We start from the raw sequence: 22970 nt of genomic DNA, 5'->3' as shown, positions 1-22970 counted from the left end.
GTCAGTTTCAAGTAACTTTGACTTAAGGTTGACATAGACTTCCTTCCTTCTGAGGCCAGTAAAATGAGTGCCCAACATATATATACATGTTGCAGAATTTCACTTTTCTGAGTGGAAAATTTAGATTAATTTGGAACAGAATTATGTGACTTTTAACTGTTTCAAAAAGAACAGAGACTGTTCTGTACATTAATATTACGAATTCATTTTGTGTCCCTTCGGAAGAAACTGTGTAGGTCATGCATGATATGGTCCCTCACGTGAAATTACAGTGGACTTGATAAAATGAAGGACTTGTGTCACCTCTCACACCCCATATATGAAAAGGCTTGGCTCATGAGGCTTCTCCTTATTAACAAAATCATTTCGTACAAGGCCAAGTATTCCCGCATGTATACACACAGGCTGGAAGCAAAGGGAAGCAATTTCTTGGATGCATCTTGAAAACAATCCTGTGAAAAGTCAAGCCCCGCCCTTCCTTGTTAGAATCGTGGGAACTAGGATACAATGATGGGAATTAGGACATTAAGATGCTTCTTTGGCATTAAAATATAGCACTCATAAAATCGTGAATCTTAAAGGGATAAGGATTATAACTGTCAGCCCTGTCCTGCCTGCCTCTGTGTGCTAAAAGTTCCTTGGTGGGCAGGACCGACAAATTATATGCTGAAGACATCAGATCTCATAGGTGGAAATCATGTGTTCATTCTTGTTCACATATAAACAGTATGAAGTCATGATAGTACATGCACATATTTTATATAGTTTTAGAATATCTGAAAAGGGCTTACATTAACTGGAATCAAATATTAACTCCTTACTTGTCAACAGTGAAATGAAGGACCCTAAATAAGATCCTAAGTGCTACATGGGTATTTCTTTGCTTGCCAGACTGATCACTTAAGACTATCAGCCAAAGCCAATGTATGTTTTCTCGGAAATTATCCTTTTTAATATACTTCATCCAGCCTTCCCCCATCAGCTTCCAGAGATCAGCTGACCATGTGGCCAGTAATATGAAACTCTTGTGGGTCAGCTGATCACTTGCCTGAGATCTATTGTGCTTCAAGAGGTCAACTACCCACAGGGCTATATCACAACTGCAAAGTAATCCATAAATACTGGCTATTGTGGGTTTTCTGAGCTGTGTGACCATGGTCTGGTTGCTTTCGCATGTAATATTTCGCCCGCATCTATGGCTGGCATATTCAGAAGCATGTTGTGTTAAGATGTGTTTCTCTACATGACATCTGACCACGACCACACAACCTGGAAGACCCACAACAGCCAGCAGATTCTGGTCGTGAAAGCCTTTGACCAGTACACAAATAATCTAGGGTGGCAGCAATGGGCAGGGTCAGGAATGGTTTTCGGGTTTAGCCATGATTCTTATCTAAAATGCTTAACTTACATGTAAATGTAAGGATGATAGCATTGGCTCATTCCGCACATGCAGAATAATGCACTTTCAAACTGCTTTCAGTGCTCTTTGAAGCTGTGCGGAATAGCAAAATCCACTTGCAAACAGTTGTGAAAGTGGTTTGAAAGCGCGGAAGGGGCCTTTGAAAGGAGGTGCAGATTTAGAATCTAGACAGCTTCTGCCACTTTCATAAACAAAGTTCAAGATCATATCAGCTTCTCCCTGATCTTTTTAAGTGGAGATGTGAGGGACCAAACCGAAGACCCTCTGCATTCAAAACAGGTCCTTGATATGGAACTGTGGCCCCTCCCTTGATTAGGTGCAGACTCAGAAACTGAACTTTGGGTCTAAGAAATACCTGGTGCAAGAAAAAAACAACCCTTGAGGAAAGATGTCTGGATTTTACCCAACTGATGGACGACGACTGTGCTTTTCTTGAGCTGAAAACACATCCTTCAGGAAGACCTAAAGGGTATTGAAGACTTGAAGTAAAGTCCAGGAAAAAAAAATCAGATGAAGAGAAATCATAAATTGCTTTGCTGGAGTAAGAGAGAAAAGGTGGAAAATTATACCCAATGCAGTCTGGCTGCAAAACATTTAAATTATTTAAAAGCTGATATATGGCAGGAACAATTGAAGGCAGAAGAATACAGAAACACACACACACACATATATTTTCAAAAAAAGCTGAGATGGATACTGAGATTTCTGGAGTATCTACATGCTTGTGAACATATGTAAATATTAGGACCCCTCCCCCCTCCCCCGAACTACTTTAAATCTGTGTAGAGGAATAACAATGAAAGCAACAGTAAATTTGACATGAAATATTATGAAAGAAAACAACAGTCATATTAACTAAGATGAGAAACGTGACTCACTGCTAAATGTAGTAGTGACAAATCAGACTTTGAAGAGATTTCAAAGAAATAAATCTCACTCTCAGGTTTACACAGTGAAAAATAGTCAGTAGACAGAACATAGCTAAGAATGACATCCCACTAGATTGGCAAATGTTGATGGTGGAGAAGATACCAAATTAAGCACCTTCACTTTTTCATGTTATTGAAAGGGTGTATTGGCTGTGTTCACTATGTTCATATGTCATAGCAGCAGCAGCACACACCTAAAGACATTCTGTCTCTCCAAAGAGCCTCTATTATATAATCTGTGCAAAAATCAATAGGAGGTATGCATTTTTAAATATGTATTCACTGTTATTCAGTAAAGATAAATTTAAAACAACATTACATTCCTAGGATTTGTAGAATTATATATTTTATTTATTTTACAATTACTGTGGCTCTGAGTTAATAACATCTGTTTTCCTCATCTCTTTATTTCTTGAGAATAGCAGGAGAAATATCTGATATGCCTGAACCCTTTTATGTATCTTTATAGCTTAGAAAAGCACATGCTATCGCACACCGAAGAAAGAGAGTACAAGTGTGACCAGTGTCCCAAAGCCTTTAACTGGAAGTCCAACTTGATACGTCACCAGATGTCACATGACAGTGGGAAGCACTACGAATGTGAAAACTGTGCCAAGGTACAGTGAATTTGTAGGGTGCCTGGGATTTTTTGTTACATGTATCATGCTTTATGAGGTCTAGATTTAAATTTAGCACAGGCTTTAGTGCCAAGTTAGGCCCACCCTACCTGCTGCCTGAGGTGGCATATTCCAGCAATGGGTACATCATCCAGGGTTTCTGACAGTGGTATCTGGTTGTCAGAATTTGGGAGAAGGATACATTATGTACTTTGCATGTATGAGAACATGCTGATGCAACAGAATCTCTTCCTGAAGTTTGGGAGAGCTGGGTGGAAGAAACACTGGTGGCCATATCAGTTCTCACCTGACGTAAGAAAGCAGTTAATATGCCAACAGGAAATGCCACAGTACAAATGCCAAAAATAGTCAGGTAGGGCTCCTTGATGCATATCAGCATAATATTGTGTACTTCAAAGTACATTGTGCTTTGTTTATGAGATAACTTTAGTGTTGTAACTGAAGCATAAGGAGGAGATAATCTATTTGTAGGAGGTTAGGCCAGTATTTCTTGGGTAATGCTATTTATTTTGTTAGGCCCACAGATTATGCATATTCATTTTTCTTGCTGAGATTGATTTCATAAAGGTTAACAAAACTCTTAAAACGGTAGACAAGGTGGGGGAAATTCCCTAGGGATCATGTTGTCATGACCCAAGATGGTTTCCATTCATGCTCAAGGGAGTTGCATCAGTCCAGGGCTGGGAATGGCTGCAGACACACAGAGCTATAGCAGGGCAAGGATGAGCTGTGAGTAAACAGTGTAGTTACGAACTCCTGAGGATTAACTGTGCAGGACCATCCTTTAGCATTATACCCAATCATGAATATGAATGTCAGAAAGCAGCAAGAAAGATAGTGAATCGCTTTGGTCAGCTTGACTGGAGCAATACTGAAGCACAGACAATATTGTCTGAATGCAACTGTTGCCATACTGAGTGCTAAGTATTTCAATGAGAAAAGCAGGCAAAAGTTCCTTAAATAGGTAAAGAAACAAATAAAATTGTTAGAAGATTGTTATGCTCAGGGCAGCTCTTAGTATTTTCTGTACTGTAGAATATATACTTCTACTCCACAAACGTAAACCAGTTTTGAGAACAGGTTGCCATTATGGCATCTTCCAAAGATACCTGAGTTGTAGTTTGGTGACGGTGTGGAGAATTTGTTAGTAGAGATTCCCAGCACCTTACTTCTATGAATGAACTTTTTTGGGTTCTCTGGTTGGTATCCATGACACTTAAATGTACCTGATATCACTTCCACTTATAATCGAAGAAGAAGGAAAACCTCTTGTCCTTTCCCCTTGCGTTGCCGATCTTAGTCCCTGTACAGTCTTATGAAATTGCTGTCCCCCACCCCTCCCCTTGTTTGCATCAAAGTTTCTTGTTTAATCAGTACTCATTTCCTAGCAGGTTTTCACGGACCCCAGCAACCTCCAGAGGCATATACGCTCGCAGCACGTTGGGGCTCGCGCACACGCTTGTCCAGAATGTGGCAAAACATTTGCCACTTCTTCAGGCCTCAAACAGCACAAACATATCCACAGCAGTGTCAAGCCATTTATATGTAAGTCTCTAGCTTAACTGCTAAGTTTCTGTTTTTTTTTTCTGTTTGCAAGCAAGAAGCACACTCAGATAAGCGTGCTCATGCCGAGAGATTGACTCTTCTATTGAATTCAGAGGGTCCAAAAAGGCATGGCTGGGAGGGGACTACGATCAGGAAAGCCAGCAATTGTGTTTGTACAAGATCAGGAATCATCTGCCACTCTGGCAGGCCACTTACTTATTCCTAACTTCTGTTGTAAGCGATTTGCCCAAAAAGCATTGGAGGACTCGTCCAGGTGTAACTGGGACTCTAACTTATCAAATCATGAGTAGTATAGTTTCTAGTTTAACCCAATGTCTTCATACTCTGCTTTTTTCTCTCAAGCAAATATTATCTTTAGCATTCCCTAGCTTATCCTTCTAATATTGTGGAGCCCTTGGTGGAATTTATTTGGGATCTCTCTGGTACTTGTCGTGGGATAGAGTGGGAAGTTAAAATGCCCCAGAAGCAAGCTAGGTTGAATAACCATTGTTGTCCAGTGATTCTCAAGCTGCTCAGTCCAGACCAGACTGGTGATGCCAACTGTGGTCCCTTCTGCACAGGGAATACAAATGGGTTAAATGAACCTGTGTTGCCTATCTCGCTGTCTGCAGGGGCCATCCAGGATTGCTGGGAGCCCAGTCACAGGACGCGGGATGTTTCGCACGTGAAACACTTTGTTTCCTTTTGAAACACGCATCTGAGAATCCCCCCACCTGAGAATTCCCCCACAAATATACTGGCACAAAATGGCGGCCACCTAGAGAATCCATTCTAATGGCAGCTGCCTACAGAACTCACCATAATGGTGGATGGAAGAGGAGGAAACAGAACGCTTCCTGCTTGCCATAGTTCATACAGGCAAGCAGGAAGCATGTGAAACCTGGATTAAAGGGGGAAAGTCACTAATTGACCCAGGTTCAGCAAAATAAAACCAGCAGGGTCAGCTAGACCATCACAAAAGTCCATGGTCTCTACCCAGAGGCAGGCAATGGAACACCACCTCTATTCTTCTCTTCCCTTGACAACCCTAAGAGCTTGCTTTAAAGTGCCTGTGACTTGAAATCACTTTCCACCACAAATGACCCTCAGGATCACACACTACCTCCTCTCATTCATTGCAGTTCAGTTCCCTCCCCTTTCTTTTCAGACACAAACTGTAGTTTACTGATTCAGCTGTATCCTTAACTATGGGGGGGGGGGGTTTGGCCAAAGTTAGGGAATATCAGTGCAGACGGGGGAAAGAAAGTGTATGAGCCGAGACTTGCTCATGGAACAACGAACTATGGCATTACCTGTAACCTGAGCCTCTGTGCATGTGTGTGCACATAAGTGCATGCATAAAGTACATAGAAACATCTGTACATCAAATCCAAACCCTCGATACACACGTCAGCTTTGTACCTCAGTCTATCTGACTCTACTTCCAAAGAACTCAAGGTAGCATACATGGTCCCCTTTTCCCCATGCAATCCTCGTAACAACCCTGCAAAGTAGATTAGGCTGAGAAAGGGTGACTGGCCCAAGGTGAGATTTGCCAAAGTATGCGGATTAGAACTAAGGTCTCCCAGATTGTTGCCCTACACTGTAGCCACTACACCACACTGCCTTTCGTCATACGGTAACCGGCTTCTACACAGTAAGAACTTTAAACATTAAGGCATAAAGTTGAGCCCTCACCACAGGAATGTTGTTTTTGGTTCCACTGTGGACCAGCTTTTAGAGGAGAGCTCTCTGGTATTTCTCCCTGCATGTTTTTTTTGTCAGAAGCCTCTGGGTATCTGAGGCTCCACGGGCAGTTCTGGAAATACTTTCATAACCTCATTTTATATTATATGCTCTGGCAAGCTTCCCCCAGCCTAGGTCTAATTATGCTTTGAACCTTTTATAAGTTTATTTATTTTTTCTTAACGTAGCCCCAGGAAGAAAAGAAGAGCTACTGGTGGATGTGACTAATAAAATGTAAGAAGATTCCACCAAAATGAGCTGCCCTTTAGCAAACCACCGAAAAATCTGGCGCCTTTTCAGATCATTGCTAATTTCAAAAACGGGGCTTCAAAATCTGCCAAAAAAAGTGAGGCTTTTTATGCATAAACACAACCTAAAATCCTTCTTGACCTAATCATAACAGAGTGTTTCATTAGCTACCCTCCCCTAGAATTATGGTCGTAGAAGTCTTTACTGTGTATCATCCTCTATCCTAATTAGATGTCCCGAAATGAATTATAGATAGCATTTATAACCTACACTTCCTACTACAATTTATCTCCACTGCAACTTATAATTCTATACGATTACATATAATATATTATATATAACATTTTAACTATGTTTATATGACATAATAACAATAACATATCCGTCAAAACCTTAAACTGACAAGCTAACAGTAGCAATCTTAGAGCAACCTCTACATGGAAATAAAAAAACAATACAATATTTTACTTAATGAAAATATAGTGATAAAATGGAGAGGGGAGGTGCTAAGATTCCACCGTCCCTTTTATCTGAATCTTGTCTCCAAGTTAAACTGCTAAGAAAAATAAGCTACAGAGGACGGGACTAGTCAAATAGCCAACTTTGTCATGATACAAATGAGCTTCCTGTCATGATTATTGGATTTATTTTTTTCCTCATTGAAATTCTTTGCTGGTCACAAAATAGCAGCATCACTTAACATGTGCAGTAATGCTTCCCATTCTGAGATTCCCATTGTAGGATAGTATCAGATCAACTTCAGAAGCTACCCCGTTGCTGGAATTTTAAATGATTTAAGGAAGAAGTCAAAAGAAGGACTAAATCTGTTGTGTGTATCTTTCCAATGTGTATGGTGGTGGTGGTGAAGGATTGTGGCTGTCTGAGGTTCACACAATGTAGGCAGATGCAACTTTTCCACACCACTGCTCCAATATGAGAAGACAAATTCTACGCACACACACACAAGCCTTTATTGGCATATAAAACAGGACAAAAATTTAAAACAAAACAAGGTTAAGAAATACAGTTAAAATTACTAATTTCCAGTATAAAATTTGCAACAGTTTCATAAAAGAGTACATCAGAGCTGTTCAGGAGATTGGGTATCTTATAACACTCATGCCACTGAGAACAAGAAAATTGCAAGAAAATGGAATTCATGTATTTCATGCATATCTTATTGTATTTAGGGCATAGAAACAAAGAATGGTCAAGTGTTTCAACCGTAGTCATATCACATGAACAAACTCTTTTAGAACGTTCCATATTCTTAAATCTTCCCTCCAGCAGAGCTGATGGCAGCACATTACATCTTGCAGTAGCCAAGGCTCTCCTCCAAATTCTTGATTTTCCCCTCATGTTTAAAGTCTTCTATTCCATTTGGTCATTCCAAACTTTTCCGCATGTGTGAGGTAGCCCGTAATTCTGGTGGAGGAATTACCTGCTTCACGATTATTATTCTGTCAGCTGATCTTTAGTTTGATTTTTAAGACTTATCTTATTTCGGATAACATTTTGCACCATGTAAAAGGCCATATCCTTATTGTTTGCTCATTTATATATTTATTTGAACACTGCAAAACTATTTTATTTGTTAATTTGAGAGGAATTCCCATAACACAGTTAATTCACCCTGTAATGAACATGAGGTATAGATGGCTGTAAAACTGACTGATGGTGCTGGCATAGTTCAGTAGTTCTGGGAATTAAACAGTTTGCAGTCCAACTTCTGTGAGGCAGATGAACATTGTCAGTTTAGGATTAAAATATCACACAAGGGAAGGATGAGGACTAAAACAAAGTCCTAGGACATAGGGAGGTTAAGTAACAGAGAATCAAGATGTAAGAAGGCTAAAATAAGCATTGCCAGAGAAGGGGTTTTGAGGAAAAAGAGAACAGTGATTGGGAATCAAATCAAGAAGGGCTCAATAGCGATTGGACCTCTGCAGAAATTTCATAGTGGGCATGATCAGAAGAAGCTGTGTCCAGTAGATAGAGGGAAAGATGAGCATTCAAGGATTTGGATAAGAATTGCTACACAAGAAAAATGAATATTTGAAAGAAGAAAGTTTTTTTTAAAAAAAGGACTTGACAGAAAGGAAGCTATGGGGAAATTTGGAAGGCTAGGTCAAGGGACGGAAAAAGTCATTTAATAGCTAGGTGTAGTATGTATACGCTGACAAGTACATGACAAATAGTTTTGTTTTCTGTTTTTTTCTTAATTACTTTTTATTCAGTCAATCAGAATTACTTTCTATTAAGACTTTGAAAGATAAACTAAAGCAATACCCAAAAACACACCGAAACAGCCACGTTAAAAACAGAAAAGGGAGGGCTCATTAAATATAATCATAATTAATGCAATTACCGCTTCAGTTAGAGTTAAAGACTTAATTCTTCAGTGTTATTGCCAATAAAATCACACCTTTCTCTATGACAGCTATCTTCTTGTTCTTCTACTTCTCAAAACCACAAATTACCAGTTCATTTTTCCTGTTTTATACAAAATGTCTATCAGATGTTTTCAATTGTCAGTGAATTTAGGTAAGTTCTTTTCTCTAATTGAAGAGGTAACTTTGACCATCTCCACCAGTTTCTTCTAGAGTAGGTAAAGATGCAGATTTCAGTTTTTGTACAAACAGTGATCTTTCTACTAATATCATATGTAAAAACAAGGGTCCATATTTTTTCCCCAAATTGTCCATAAAACCCAAAAGAAAAGCTTCTGGTTTCATTTGTATATTAGTCTTTCAGATCGTCTAAATTGTTAAATGTATTTGTATCCCAATTTTTTTTGCTTTACTAACCATAAATAATAGAAAAACCCGTCAATATATTCATATTCCCAACACGTATTCAAAGCATTTTTATACGTTTCTTCCAATTTCTGTGGCAACCAATAGTTTCATTTTCTGCTGTCACAGCAGTGTTGGGATCTGTGGGAAGACTCACAAGGGCTCAAAAGCAATGAATGGGAGTGGAGAATAAACTAAATTCCCCATATTGATTTGAACCATCCTGATAGTTCTTTAACTGCAGGTATCTGGTCAACCAGAAGCATCTAAAAAAAAGTCCAGCTCAACTAGTCACAGCAGTCTAAATATTCCTGTTGCTTTCCCCCCATTTCAAGGCAGGATGAATCTAAAATGAAGGCATGAAGATCTAAAGATGCTGAGAACTTGTTTTTAAAAAATGTCTCAAGTACCCTTTCCTGGAGGATCTCTAATTAAAATTTAGTGAACTGGGACACTCTGAGATTCCCTGTGTCCCTTCCCCCTAGGTCCCCTGAGTACCCTTTCTTGAGGAAAGGTAGAATGAAGATGAAAACAAATATCTGCAATTCCCCTCTCGCCTTTCTCCCATCCCCATGGCCATAGCTACCACCAGTAATAATTAAATATCCAGAACTTTAACTCATGTTTAGTATAACCCAGTGTACTGATTAAACTTAACAGTCCCTGTCCAAATTTTACAAAAAGGTTACAAAAACAAACATTGGGAATGCGAGTAGGAAGTGGCTTCAGACATTACATGAAGCAAGAAAAGGGATGCACTGTTGACCCACATATCTGGTTTTTTGTAGCAGCCGTAGGGGAAATCTTCCTTCTGTTGTGAAAAGCCCCCTCCCTGCAGCTTCCATGATTTATTTATGTCACTCTGAAGGAGTTCGGGTCACTTTTAATCCTTGCTAATTCCATTTTGTTCTGATACCAAACTAAACAACATGTTGCGGTTTTCCTTATTATGCAAGTCTTTATATTGAATGCAGGAACAGCTTCCAGAGAAATCCCAGCTAAAAAAGATTTTAAGCTGGTTACGTTGCACAAGCAGGCCGTGGAACCCAGACACACAGCATGAAGGTGTGGGGTCAAACAGGAAGCCCATTTAATGGAGAGAGGGGCTGGCCTGCAATTTCATATCAGCCCATGGGGACTTGTGGTTCAGGCTCTTGAGAACTGACGATCAGCTTCCTGTAGCTTTTGAATTAACTTCTTCACTATACAGGAACATACACTGTACATTCATCAAGGGAACAGTCGAACGAATCTGTGTAAGCCTCCAGTCTCAATAATATATCAACATGATTTTTAATGGCTTAATAGAATCCCTCGGAGGCTCGTGGGCTTGCCCCTGGAACAGTTGATATTTTTTATTTATTTGTGCTTTGGCTTATTTGAAGCTAGCGAAAAGCATAATTAACCGGGCCCAGTTACGAGCATCGTTTTAATGATTTCTTTTTCTCTGCATAGTATCACACAGCGGACTTTTTTTTAGTATTCGTGAAGCTAAAATGATTAGCGAAGGATAGCTTCCAGCCTTCTAGAGACCGTTCATATGCTGCAGCTCCAGTTTCATCTTTTAAAAAGGAAATTCAGATGGTCCGCCACTTTTTTTTAAAAAAAATCAAATTACTTGGAAAAAATGCTCCTCCTCTGCTTTTTAAAATTAATTTGAGCCGGCAAAACCAAAAGCGTAACTGTGATTGTGTCCAAGGTGATGGACAGGCAGACCCACCCCCCTTAGGACAATTATCAATAATTGCCATGTAATTACAGAACAAAAGAATTTAAGGATCACATGTCAGGGTAGGATTTTCTGAGCACTTGTGGCTGGGGGTAGAGGGTCACCTCGAGCAGAGATATCTAGTTCCCAGCAAAGAGGCCACACACCATGCTGTACCTTCCCCATCTGTTTATGGCAACTGTCTCTCGTTACAGTACGCTGCCCTAGCTTGGGAGAAAACTCACCAACACCATCTCACCAACACAGAGGTAATTACACACTGCCTGCCTTCATAAAACCTCCAGCTTACCCAAATAGAAACCACATGCTGGAACAGAAGAGAAAGGGAACGTATTAAAAATACCACTTAACAATGATTTGTTTAATAAGCAGAAAATATGCAAACTTTTCACTCTGAGCTAATTTCTCCGTACTGGACATCTGCGGGTTTAAAACATTTTGGGAGGGGTTGGTGGCGGAACAGGTCAGGGGCCAATATCAAAGGGCTCTGGATCAAGATAGTTACCAAGTCTAGAGGTGAGGAAACAAAAGCTCTGGTTTGGAAACCTGAAATAGAGGTAAGAATGTAGAATATAGATCCTTATTAAAATGCCGGGGGGGGGGGGGATGCCAGATTAAATGCCCGTTGCTTGAATAGGTCAACCCTCCATAGGCTTGGCTTAATGCAAAAGCTTGTATGGAATTTGCAGTAATATAGAATCAAAGGGACTGATGGAGTTATGGCGCAGGGTTATGAATATAGGAAGTTGTCTTATAGCCAATCAGACCATCAGCACATTTAGCCCAGCTTTGCCTGCTCAGATTGGCAGAATCATTCCAAAATCTTAACCAGGGAAAAATCTTCCCTAGCTTTGCTATTTGAGATCGTTTAGGGTTGTCAGCTCCGGACATGGGAAATACATTAAATTTGGGGTGGGTGGGCCAGAGCCAGAGGAGAGTGAGGTTTAGGGAGGGGAAGGATTTCAATGGGTGTGATACCATAGAGTTCTCCTTCCAAACCGGCTGTTTTCTCCGGGTGAACTGATTTCTGGCGCCTGGAGATCAGTTGTAATAGAGGGAGATCTTCATCCACCACCTGGAGGATAACAACCCTATCTTCATTAGAGCAGCCAGATTTTTGTAATATCTCTCACCAATCCGAGGGCCATCTCCTTCACTCTGCACCCTCCCACGGCCCCTTCTGCACATGCAGAATAATGCACATTCAATCCACTTTCACAATTGTTTGAAAGTGGATTTTGCTATTTTGCACAGTAAAATCCAGCTTCAAAGTGCATTGAAAGTGGATCGAAAGTGCATTATTCTGCATGTCCGGAAGGGGTCTAAGGCAGTCTACAAATAGAGTTTATTTCTCCCTTCACTACCATTCACACTCAACCACCCATTTCACAACTTTTCTCCAACTCTGCCAACCTACAAGCCACGACTGTCCCACCTCTTTGCACAATAGCATGGACATTTCTCTTTGAATCACCAGGAATGAGTCCAAGCCAGCCTAGTCCTGTTTTAGTTTCAGCAATGCAACTGTAGAACATTCCTGCGGATCATTCTGCAACCAGTCGAGAACTTTGCTTAGCTTTAGGCGCTTGAATTAATGCCATAAAAATCAATAGTGAATATGCTTCTTGAAAGTTCAGGGGACTGTTGATAGAAGGAAACCATTTGCACAAACTATGCAGCGCATTAGGCATAGAATAAAAGAAAAGTTCCAAATTAAATTTACTGACCCAACAATTTAATTTCGACGAGATTTCAGAGATGTTTCTCCTGACTTGAACGTGGCCCCAAATCAAAGGAAAACTTGCCATGCTTAGAAGACAAATCCAAACCCACTTGTATTCTCCTGAGAGCAAAATTTGTTTGTTTGTTTTTAAAGAATTCTTTAGCCAGAGTATTCCTTGCGAATAAAAGATAACTGTACAGGAACATCAGCTAATATAGGGTGATAACGTTCTTCCTGCATTGTACAGCTCTTAGGCTTTTATCCAAGTACTGAAAAGGCTGTTCGTGCTGGTGTCTGATCAGGGATGTGGTCCACGTGATCCACACCAGGTGGAATCGGGGCCCTCTCAAACAATGGGCGCCTTTGTTGTTGTGATGGGAACAGACAGCTACAGGGGTAAACATCTGAGACATGACAACAAGCAGGCAGGTTTCTCAAGGGTAAGCTTTTTAAGAGCAGGAAGGTTAGCATCGGCAGCAGTGCAAGTGGAAGTCAGAGGACGTGATTATAGTTCATGGGAACCAAGAGTGCAGGATGGGATACATTCAATTCAGTTTCCTTTACGGGCTTAAAATAGATCCATTGTAAATTATGTCAGTCTGTCTGAAACCATGAAAATAATTGTTAAGAAGGTCTTGGAATTCACAATGTGCATTGTTGCGTGGCTTTGATGTGTGAAGGACAAGAACCTATGATATAAGACAAACCAAGCAAAAGTTAAGGTGTCGAAACCAGACGAAGCTGGTTTTTTTAAAAGAATGCGATTAAGTAATATTAATAACACTGATCTTGAAGAAATTCTCAGGTTATTAAATCTCAGTGGGAAGCTAGTGTCCTTTAGTAACAGGGAATTCCCAACTGCACCAGCTACAGCAATTAGCATAGTAAACCCTTGATTACAATGTATTGAACAGCACTGCCTTATTTCTTCGAGTGGTTTGGTATTGTGTCATGATTATATTTTTATAATGGTACAGGGACCCTGTAACTATTCAGACAGTCATTGAAAAGAGCAACAAATGCAGTAAAGCATGTGGCTGCCTTTCCAATGAACACCTAAGTGTTTCTTGCATTTTCCTGTTTTCTTCTGTAATGACACCTTGTTTTTAATCAGGGTTTCTGCACATCGAAGCTCAATAATGTGAGAATCCTGGAGATGTGCAAATGAGTCACACAGGCGCCTGAGCTTTTTGTGTCCTTTCCCAGTTCCCATCACTATCACAGGCTTAAAAAAAGTTGTGATCAGCAGCTTGGGAGCTCTTGAATATGAAAAGGACACCATAACTATGTCAGGTGCATGCACATGTGTTGTAGATTTTACTGGCCAGAGCATATCAGCGTGGAAGGCTGTAAAATATTATGAAACTTAAAACATTTCTATGCCAATGTTGATTTTTATAGGTAATAAATGTGGGGATTTTCTCATTCTGTTGTATCAATGCCGAACTGGATTCTGAGAGTGGCTTTTTACATGCTCTTTGCATATTATTGGGTCTTTTCAATAGGCATCAGTCTTAACCAGGGGTTCTGGGAATTAGATCCCAGTTTTGAATAAACTTGTTCAGGATGGCACTGTTTTTATGTAAAGTGTAAGAGCTTTCAGATACTCTGTTTACAGTAGAAGGGTGGGATCAAAAGTGGTGGTGGTGGGGAGGAAAAGAATGACCATAAATCCTGAGCTTTGTTGTTGTTGTTGTTGTCGTTTACACACAGGTGAGGTCTGCCATAAATCCTATACTCAGTTTTCAAACCTGTGCCGTCATAAGCGTATGCATGCTGATTGCAGAACCCAAATCAAGTGCAAAGACTGTGGACAAATGTTCAGCACTACGTCTTCCTTAAATAAACACAGGAGATTTTGTGAGGGCAAGAACCATTTTGCGGCAGGAGGATTTTTTGGCCAAGGCATATCACTTCCTGGAACCCCAGCTATGGATAAATCTTCCATGGTTAATATGAATCATGCAAATCCGGGCCTTGCTGACTATTTTGGTACCAATAGACATCCTGCTGGTCTTACCTTTCCAACAGCTCCTGGATTTTCTTTTAGCTTCCCTGGCCTGTTTCCTGCAGGCTTGTACCACAGGCCACCTTTGATACCTGCTAGTTCTCCTGTTAAAGGACTTCCAAGCACAGACCAAACAATCAAAAATCAAAGTCCCCTCATGACACATCCTCAGTCACTGCCAGCTACACAGGATATTTTGAAGGCACTAAATAAGCACCCATCTAACCTAGGCGAAAATAAGCCAGTGGAGCTTCAACCAGAGAGGTCCTCCGACGAGAGGCCACATGAAAAGATCAGTGACCAATCAGAGAGTAGTGACCTTGATGATGTCAGTACCCCCAGTGGGAGTGACCTGGAGACCACCTCTGGCTCTGATCTGGAAAGTGACATTGAAAGTGATAAAGAGAAATGTAAAGAAAATGGTAAAATGTTCAAAGACAAAGTAAACTCTCTTCAGAATTTGGCTTCCGTAAATAATAAGAAAGAATACAGCAATCATTCCATCTTCTCACCATCTTTAGAGGAGCAAACTGCGGTGTCAGGGGCTGTGAATGATTCTATAAAGGCCATAGCCTCTATTGCTGAAAAATACTTTGGTTCTACAGGACTTGTGGGTCTACAAGACAAAAAAGTTGGAGCCTTACCTTACCCTTCCATGTTTCCCCTCCCATTTTTTCCAGCATTCTCACAGTCAATGTACCCATTTCCTGATAGAGACTTGAGACCGTTACCTTTGAAAATGGAACCCCAATCGCCAGGCGAAGCAAAGAAGATCATAAAGGGAAACTCCGAGTCTCCCTTTGACCTCACCACTAAACGCAAGGAGGAGAAACCACTTACTCCTGTAACCTCAAAACCTGCTACTCTACCAGCGACCAGCCAAGACCAGCCTCTGGACTTGAGTATGGGCAGCCGAAGCCGAGCCAGTGGTACAAAACAGACTGAGCCTCGGAAAAACCACATCTTTGGAGGAAAGAAGGGAGACGATCTTGAATCGAGGAACTCATCGGACATATCTTTACAGCATGCAAGGCCTACACCTTTCTTTATGGATCCCATTTACAGGTAATACAGGAATAAAGAACTGTGAAGTCAAATTAGTCCTTTCAGATGTACACACAACTCAACTGAACCATAAAAGGTGGCCTATGATTTTTTTTCAGTCATTTATTGTAATGAAACTGTACAATACTTGAAATTTGAATTAACGCAGCTTAGGTGCTGGAAATTTATGAAACATTTATACCTTTAATTCAAATTAACTATGTATCTTTGAAGCAGTTTTCCCTTCAGAGGAAAAAAAAAGTAGAATGCATTTAAAAATGGGCAGTCAAATTCGGCTTTTGTTTGCAAACTAGGAACGTCGATCTCCACTGCAATCAAAGGTGTTTCACCCAAGAACTCAAAACACGTTGTACCATAGCAACACAATGTGGAACTCAAGGGTAAAATTCTGCCTTTATTTACAATAGACTAATCTGCTGAATTGTTTTAGTAACTAGAAGGGCTTGTTCCATTCTGCTGGGCAGAGTGTTAATCTGGTGTCAGAGATACTTGCATGGAAAACCTAGCTTATTGGTTAGATTTGTACATTACCCTTCCTCCAAGAAGTTCAGGGGGCCATACATAGTTCTTCCTCTCTGTTTCGCCTTCACAGTGACTTTGTGAGGGAGGTTAGGCTTGGATAATGGCCTGTAGCCAACCATATTCTGAAGATTTAGGAGCACCTGAATTTTCTTAAGAAGAGGCAGCAGTTTTTGCTGATTCTCCCACACCACTGCAGATCCCAGAGCCCCTCGGGGATGGGGCGGTCTATAAATTTGAATAATAAAATAATAATAATAATGTAGGGTAGTGAATGGTCCAAGATCAATCAGAGACCTTCATGACAAAGTGGGGATTTCCCTAGTCCTAGTCTAAGCACTGCACTTGACCAGATCCAACTGATACTTGCCAGATTCAGAAGTCATAAACAAACCATAAACAAATCAAAAAAAACCCAGAAAGTCCTCAGTTGAAGGCTTTGTGGTTTAGACCTATTGTGATATCTGCACTGGACGCTTTGTCAAAATATGGTTTATTTATTTCATATACACCACGATTCTGAACCTTGAGCAGATCACTGTCTTCAGAATATCTTTTTGTCAGAAAGAAACAAACCACAGTTTACTACAGTGAACAATTCTGATGGTTCTGGTGGGTTTTCAGGGCTGTGTGGCTGTGGTCTGGTGGATCACCAGACCACAGCCACACAGCCCAGAAAACCCACCAGAACCAGTTGAATCCAGCCACGAAAGCCTTCAACAATTCCGATGGTGTCATAAATTGTGATTAGTTCTAGCTAGGATGCCTTCAGTCATTGTGCAGTGTGTGGAAGGAAGGGAGTGTGCAGACTTCCAAGATTTGTTTGGTTGTCTGAATGCAGCAAATGTAATAAATTAAAAACACCAAAGAGAAATGTGGGATCCTTTTACAGGATGAGTGTTTTCCAGGGGGATGTTCCTCCTTTTTTAAATTATTAATTGTGGGAATTGCTTAACTAGCAGATCTTAATCTCTGCCTTCATTTGGAATATTTTTTTCTACCAAACAGTCCTTTAGATTTTGTCTGCACCCCCTCATTCTCCCCAAATGTATCTGAGAGCATGAAAGGAAGAGCTGGTTGCAGTCTAATTGACATAATTTGAGAGTTTCTGCCTCTGGTCAGGGATATTTTAGGATTTTTGCTCAGTACAGAGCAAACGGGGCTTGTTGCATACTTCAAAGAGGTACTACCTGAACTGTTAACATAAAGAATCGTTGAAACATAGAGTTGGAAGGAACTTTGAGCATCTCCTAGTCCAACCCCCTACACAGGGCAGGAAATTCACAACTACCTCCACCCCATATGCCACTGACCCCTGCCTCATGCCCAGAAAATGGCCAACCCTACCCCTACTCCATGATCCCTGGTCCATTGTTTCTGCAAGATTCCCAAATGCAATGGTAGGATAACATTCTTACCCTCTTTAGAATATGGGCTGAACCCTTCTGGGCCAAGGAATAGGCTCGCATCCCTCCTGAAAGTGGATGTACCCATGAAAAATATGCCGACCTGTTGTATCAAGCCAGAGTGGTGCATTTCTGCATTTGTATTTACTCGTGAAGATGCACCCTAACCTTCCATATGTCAATCTCTGCCTGACTTATTCACATGCCGATATGTATGTATGTTGCCAAGGCACAAAGCACATCCCAGGACCAGTGGTACAGCTAACAGATAGGGAAAGACAAGGGAAACAAAGTGAAATGAAACCATACAACACAAAGGCCACCTGAGCCAGCAGTTCTGAAAATACATGCCGACTCATACACGTATGCCATGAGAGAAAACACGGCTAGCAGGCCACAAGAAATAAATTAATTAAAGGATCCCATGAACCAAACACATAGGGCTGCCAAGTTCCTAGTGCAGACTGGAAATCTTCTGCCCCCAAGTCCAAATACTGGCAGGAGAACAGCTTTTAATTTTATTTTAGATCCTGAAGTATCATGTTCTCACCAGAAATGGTAATAACTAGCTCCAAGAATCATCAGAATCTAGCAATTTGTAGAGCTTCCTTTTGCCGCTTCCATTTTTTGAACCAAAGTGATGCAGCCCCCCTCCCTCCCTGTGGCTTTGACCATAGCCTGGCAATCCTACCTCTGCAGCTTTCCACCGAAAAGGTTTGCCAACTGCATCTTTTTATGGTTAATTGCTATGGCTTAACCTTCCTTCAGTCAATCTTTGCTGAACATGGATGATTCGGCTGCATTTTTGCATTAGGATTTGCATAAGATTTATGGAGGAGAAGTCGATCTATGAAGTCGATCTATGGCTATCAATCTTGATCCTCCTTGATCTGAGATTGCAAATGCCTTAGCAGACCAGGTGCTCAGGAGCAGCAGCAGCAGAAGGCCATTGCTTTCACATCCTGCATGTGAGCTCCCAAAGGCACTGCGAGTAGCAGAGTGCTGGACTAGGTGGACTCTGGTCTGATCCAGCAGGCTAGTTTATGTTCTTATGAATCCAGTGATTCCCCATATAGATAAGCAGCAAAATTACCCCGTGGAGTACGCCTGTTGCACCTTTGCAAGTATAATTTCTGTTTCCTCTGAACAAGGAAACAGACCCAAAACAGTGGCTCATGCACGGAGAGGAGACCCTCCTAGCTCTTACACTCACACATGGTCTGAAAGGCTTTTTTGAGAATAATAATGAAGAGTATCTCCAGATTTAATGTATCAATGAATGATACCTCAGCTGTCTGCAGGTGGCAAAGCTTTTGAAAGATGTGAATTTGCCATTTCAAACCTGTGGATCAGATTTGGACCTCCATTCAAGGAGTCAGATCTGAATTTAAAATAGCATTCTAGTGAAAATATATTTTCTTTCACTGCATTGGGTAGCCTGGTGCATACATCTTTCTGGAACGTGCTGCTTACTAATCAATGTCCCTCAAAAAATATTTTATCTCAACTGCAAAATATGGATATAATGTAACTCCAAAAAGTCTTATAACCAACTCACCCTGAGATTGGGGTGTTGTGGGGTTTCTGGGTTGTATGGCTGTGTTCCAGTTTTCTCCTGACGTTTCACCTGAAGATGCCAGCCACAAATGCAGGCAAAACATCAGGAGAAAATGCTACTGGAACACGGTTATACAGCCTGGAAACCCCACAACATCCCAGTGATTCCGGCTGTGAAAGCCTTTGACAATACATTGTCCTGAAATTGTTTTAAAAAATCATAAATCCAGAAATAAATTTTATTTCCATTTGAAGTAATGATCAGTGGTATTGAAAACTAATCACATAGAATAATAACAGTTTACTTAGAATACTTATTTTACTTCAAAAATGAATAGTGAAGAATAAGAATAATAAAGGTTTCATGGAGAACATTTCAGTCAAATCCTTCCTTTTGGGGATGTTTTCAAACATAGGCTCATTCCGCACATGCAGAATAATGCACTTTCAAACTGCTTCCAGTGCCCTTTGAGGCTGTGCGGAATGGCAAAATCCACTTGCAAACAGTTGTGAAAGTGGTTTGAAAACGCATTATTTTGTGTGTGCGGAAGGGGCCATAGTCAAAAGTATACTCAGCACTCTGTTTTTCTTAATATAGGTATGATCCTGTTTCTCTTATGTGTAAAATAGATACATAAAATGGGAATAGAGCAAATCCAGATGATAATTTCTGTTAATGGAAGAAGGGATGATTTTTGCCAGTTCCCCCCTGCTACTACAGACACTCCATTTGCTCTTCATGCTGTCTCTAGAGGAGTCCTCTGTCCCCTAGGAACTGCATTTTTGGGAGCTCAGTGAGAAAGAACAGTGGGTTTGAGAAGTTCCGTGCCACTAATGGAAGTATCTTCCGATATGAACACCAGGATCCATGTTTCAAATATAAATGTTCACGGTCACGTTACCACAAATGAGTGCAGCGTGGCTACACTGAGAATTGCGTCTCATTGATCACTGTGACTTAGAAACTTTATCTGCTATCTGCTTTGAATCCAAGTCACTAACTGGGTTCCCATGAGTGAGACTGAGTCATCACAAGAAAATTCTCATTTTAACATTTACAGAGTAGAGAAACGAAAATTAACCGATCCACTTGAAGCTTTAAAGGAAAAGTACTTGAGGCCGTCCCCTGGATTCTTGTTTCATCCCCATGTAAGTACTTTTGTGTTCGAGATGTTGAGATTGTAAATAAACATGTTGGTCTGTAAAAACAGGTGCACAGGAATGCCTGGTATCTTAGTCATGATAGGATTTCCTAAAACATACAGTTTTTAATGATTGTAAAGGGGGAAAAACACATACCATTGTTTTGAATTTCATGACATTTTCCAGAGCTATGTTTAGCCACAGCCCATAGAAATATACTATGATCCCCATATGTTCAGTGGACCTTCCTCTCTCGAATAGCATGTCCCCTCCCTACTAGTGCCACCAAGTAGATGACTTCTGGGATACTGTGATGTCAGATGCTGGTTATGCTAGTCATGTTTAAATATTTGAATGCAGCTAAAGTATCTTTCTGAATTGTAATCTTGTTGTATAAAGTTTTTATAAAGCCATTTAAAGACCAGTGCACACAACTTTATGCTTGTGCCCACATGAGATCTGTGTCCATACCACATGAGAGCACACGGTGAAATATTAACCAGTTTACCACATGCCCAGTTCCCAATTTTACAATAATCACCAACACTGAACTTACTTCAAGTGTGTGACCAGAGGCATAACGAGGCAAACTGGAGCCCTGGGCAAAACTCAGATCACGTGACTCAGATCGCTCACATGCCCCCCACGTGACTCAAAATTCCGATGCCTTGGGCAGTAACCCAATCTGCCAGATGGATGTTACACCACTGTGTGTGACTCTGTCATATATGCCAAGGCCTAAAATATACATCCCAAAGCCTTATAATAGTTAACTTTTCTGTAACACTGACGTTAATGGGTTCATTTTTATTCTTTATAACCATTTCCACCTTAATCTGTGACTCTTGGATGCAACAGATATAGTCTTGTGTTGCTTGAGTAAATGTTTCACATTTGACTGGTTAGAACAGGATGGTTTCATTCAGCTATATAAATACAGTGGCTTATAAAAAGTCTGGGATCTTGGAACTCTAATGCCTACTACTATGGGCAAACATAGATTTGATTAGTATTCTTGCTACAGTAATGGCTTGCAGTACTCAACAGAATTAGTGCTCGGTTGCTTGATTTTTATTTCTGTATGCTTTTTTCAACTCAGCTTCATATTCATTGCTTCTTCATAGCCAAATTTTTACATGAATATGACAGGTTGCCAACAAGTGTAATCTTTACTGTACTGGTGAAAGTCTGTAGTGATGAAAAGGGGATTTTAGGTAGAGGCTTGAGAAAGGCAGAGATGAATTTTAAGACGATATGGAATGCAAAGTTTATACTGAGAAGGTAACTGTGTTGGTCTGTTAGAAGGTAACTGTGTTGGTATACAGTAGGACAGAATCAAGTCCAGTAGCACCTTAGAGATCAACAGGATTTTCAGGTTATAAACTTTTGAGAGTCAACGTTGACTCTTGAATGCTTATACCCTGAACACCTTGTGTTACTGGACTTGAATCTAGAAGTTTGTACTGAAATCTGACCTGGGCTTTTTCCTTATTTCAGGACAAAATGGGAAGAGCTATAGCACATTGGTATTTTACAGTTTGAGTGTGTGAGGGCTTAGATTCATTTTCAGGCCTCTTCTTTATCTATTCAAAACCAGTGTGATTAAATGGTTTCTTCAACTTTTCAGACCTGAAATCTACCTTTTTGTTTTAATTTCCCCCTATACATGGGTATCAATGCTGGTTTAACCTGTCTTAGGTCAGTTGTGACCCACTTGCTGGTTCTGATCCATCAGATGAAGGCCAGTGGGCTAGAATCTTAAAGCCAGACATAATATATATTTGTCATGAAGACACTGCTAAAAACTATGTCCTTACCCCAAAGACAAGAACTCTGTTCACGTAGCAATCATTATGTCTTTGTGCATGGGTGAAAGCATGAAGACCCCACAATATGATGGCTCCAACTGATATGTACAGTTCCAAATAGTACAGCAGGAACAGAAATATGCTAACCCAGGGCAATGTTTTCATGGCTATCTCTGAGAAAAATACAATGGGTGATTTCTAAGGTCTCCCTTGCTTGAAGTAAGGAGGGAGAGAAGTTTCCTCCAATCAAAGTAGACTCCTCCCTGGTTCCAAGACGGTGCCTGGGTTGGCTCATAAATTTGTACATGTCAGGTTCTGAAATCCCCACTCAATGATGTCCTCAACAGAGTTTCTGGAAGATTAAAAAGCTGCTTTGAGCCACTTGGAGGATGTTAGGGATGTAAACATAAAAAAATAAGTGTGAGAAAGAAAAGTAAGGAATAAGGCTTGGGGAAAGAAAGAACCAACATGAAGCGATGTAGCAACACAAGACTAATGTGTTTCTCCTATAAAACCATATTTAACTTGTATGAGGGAAGGTATGCAAACCCTTAGCCCCTATTGAAATGGCTAAAATCTGTGAAGAGACTCATCCCATCTCTCTCTTCTGTGCATCTTCATATTCTGAGAGTAAATCCTGTAAAAACAAAATTCTGAAGTGATGGGGTCTTTTATACGTGAGGGGTC

General features: G+C 40.5%; 1 protein-coding gene across 12 annotated transcripts in view; it reads left to right on the top strand.

Moving 5' to 3' along the window:
- Window positions 1-22970, top strand: part of MECOM (MDS1 and EVI1 complex locus) — a 100299-nt gene that overhangs the window by 37995 nt on the left and 39334 nt on the right. For 2 of the 12 annotated variants that reach the window (XM_048506162.1, XM_048506159.1), the window contains exons 5-10: window positions 2822-2969; window positions 4379-4535; window positions 11249-11302; window positions 14491-15850; window positions 16144-16230; window positions 20394-20481. In XM_048506162.1, coding sequence (XP_048362119.1) covers window positions 2822-2969; window positions 4379-4535; window positions 11249-11302; window positions 14491-15850; window positions 16144-16230; window positions 20394-20481 — 1894 coding nt within the window. The remainder of the gene's footprint in view (window positions 1-2821; window positions 2970-4378; window positions 4536-11248; window positions 11303-14490; window positions 15851-16143; window positions 16231-20393; window positions 20482-22970) is intronic. The other 10 variants (XM_048506165.1, XM_048506164.1, XM_048506169.1 and 7 more) reach the window with 7 other exon arrangements.

This window comes from Sphaerodactylus townsendi, linkage group LG08, assembly GCF_021028975.2.
Source record: "Sphaerodactylus townsendi isolate TG3544 linkage group LG08, MPM_Stown_v2.3, whole genome shotgun sequence".
NCBI lineage: Eukaryota > Metazoa > Chordata > Lepidosauria > Squamata > Sphaerodactylidae > Sphaerodactylus > Sphaerodactylus townsendi.
The sequence above is the reverse complement of the archived record's forward strand: the minus strand, read 5'-3'. Positions and strand labels throughout refer to the sequence as shown.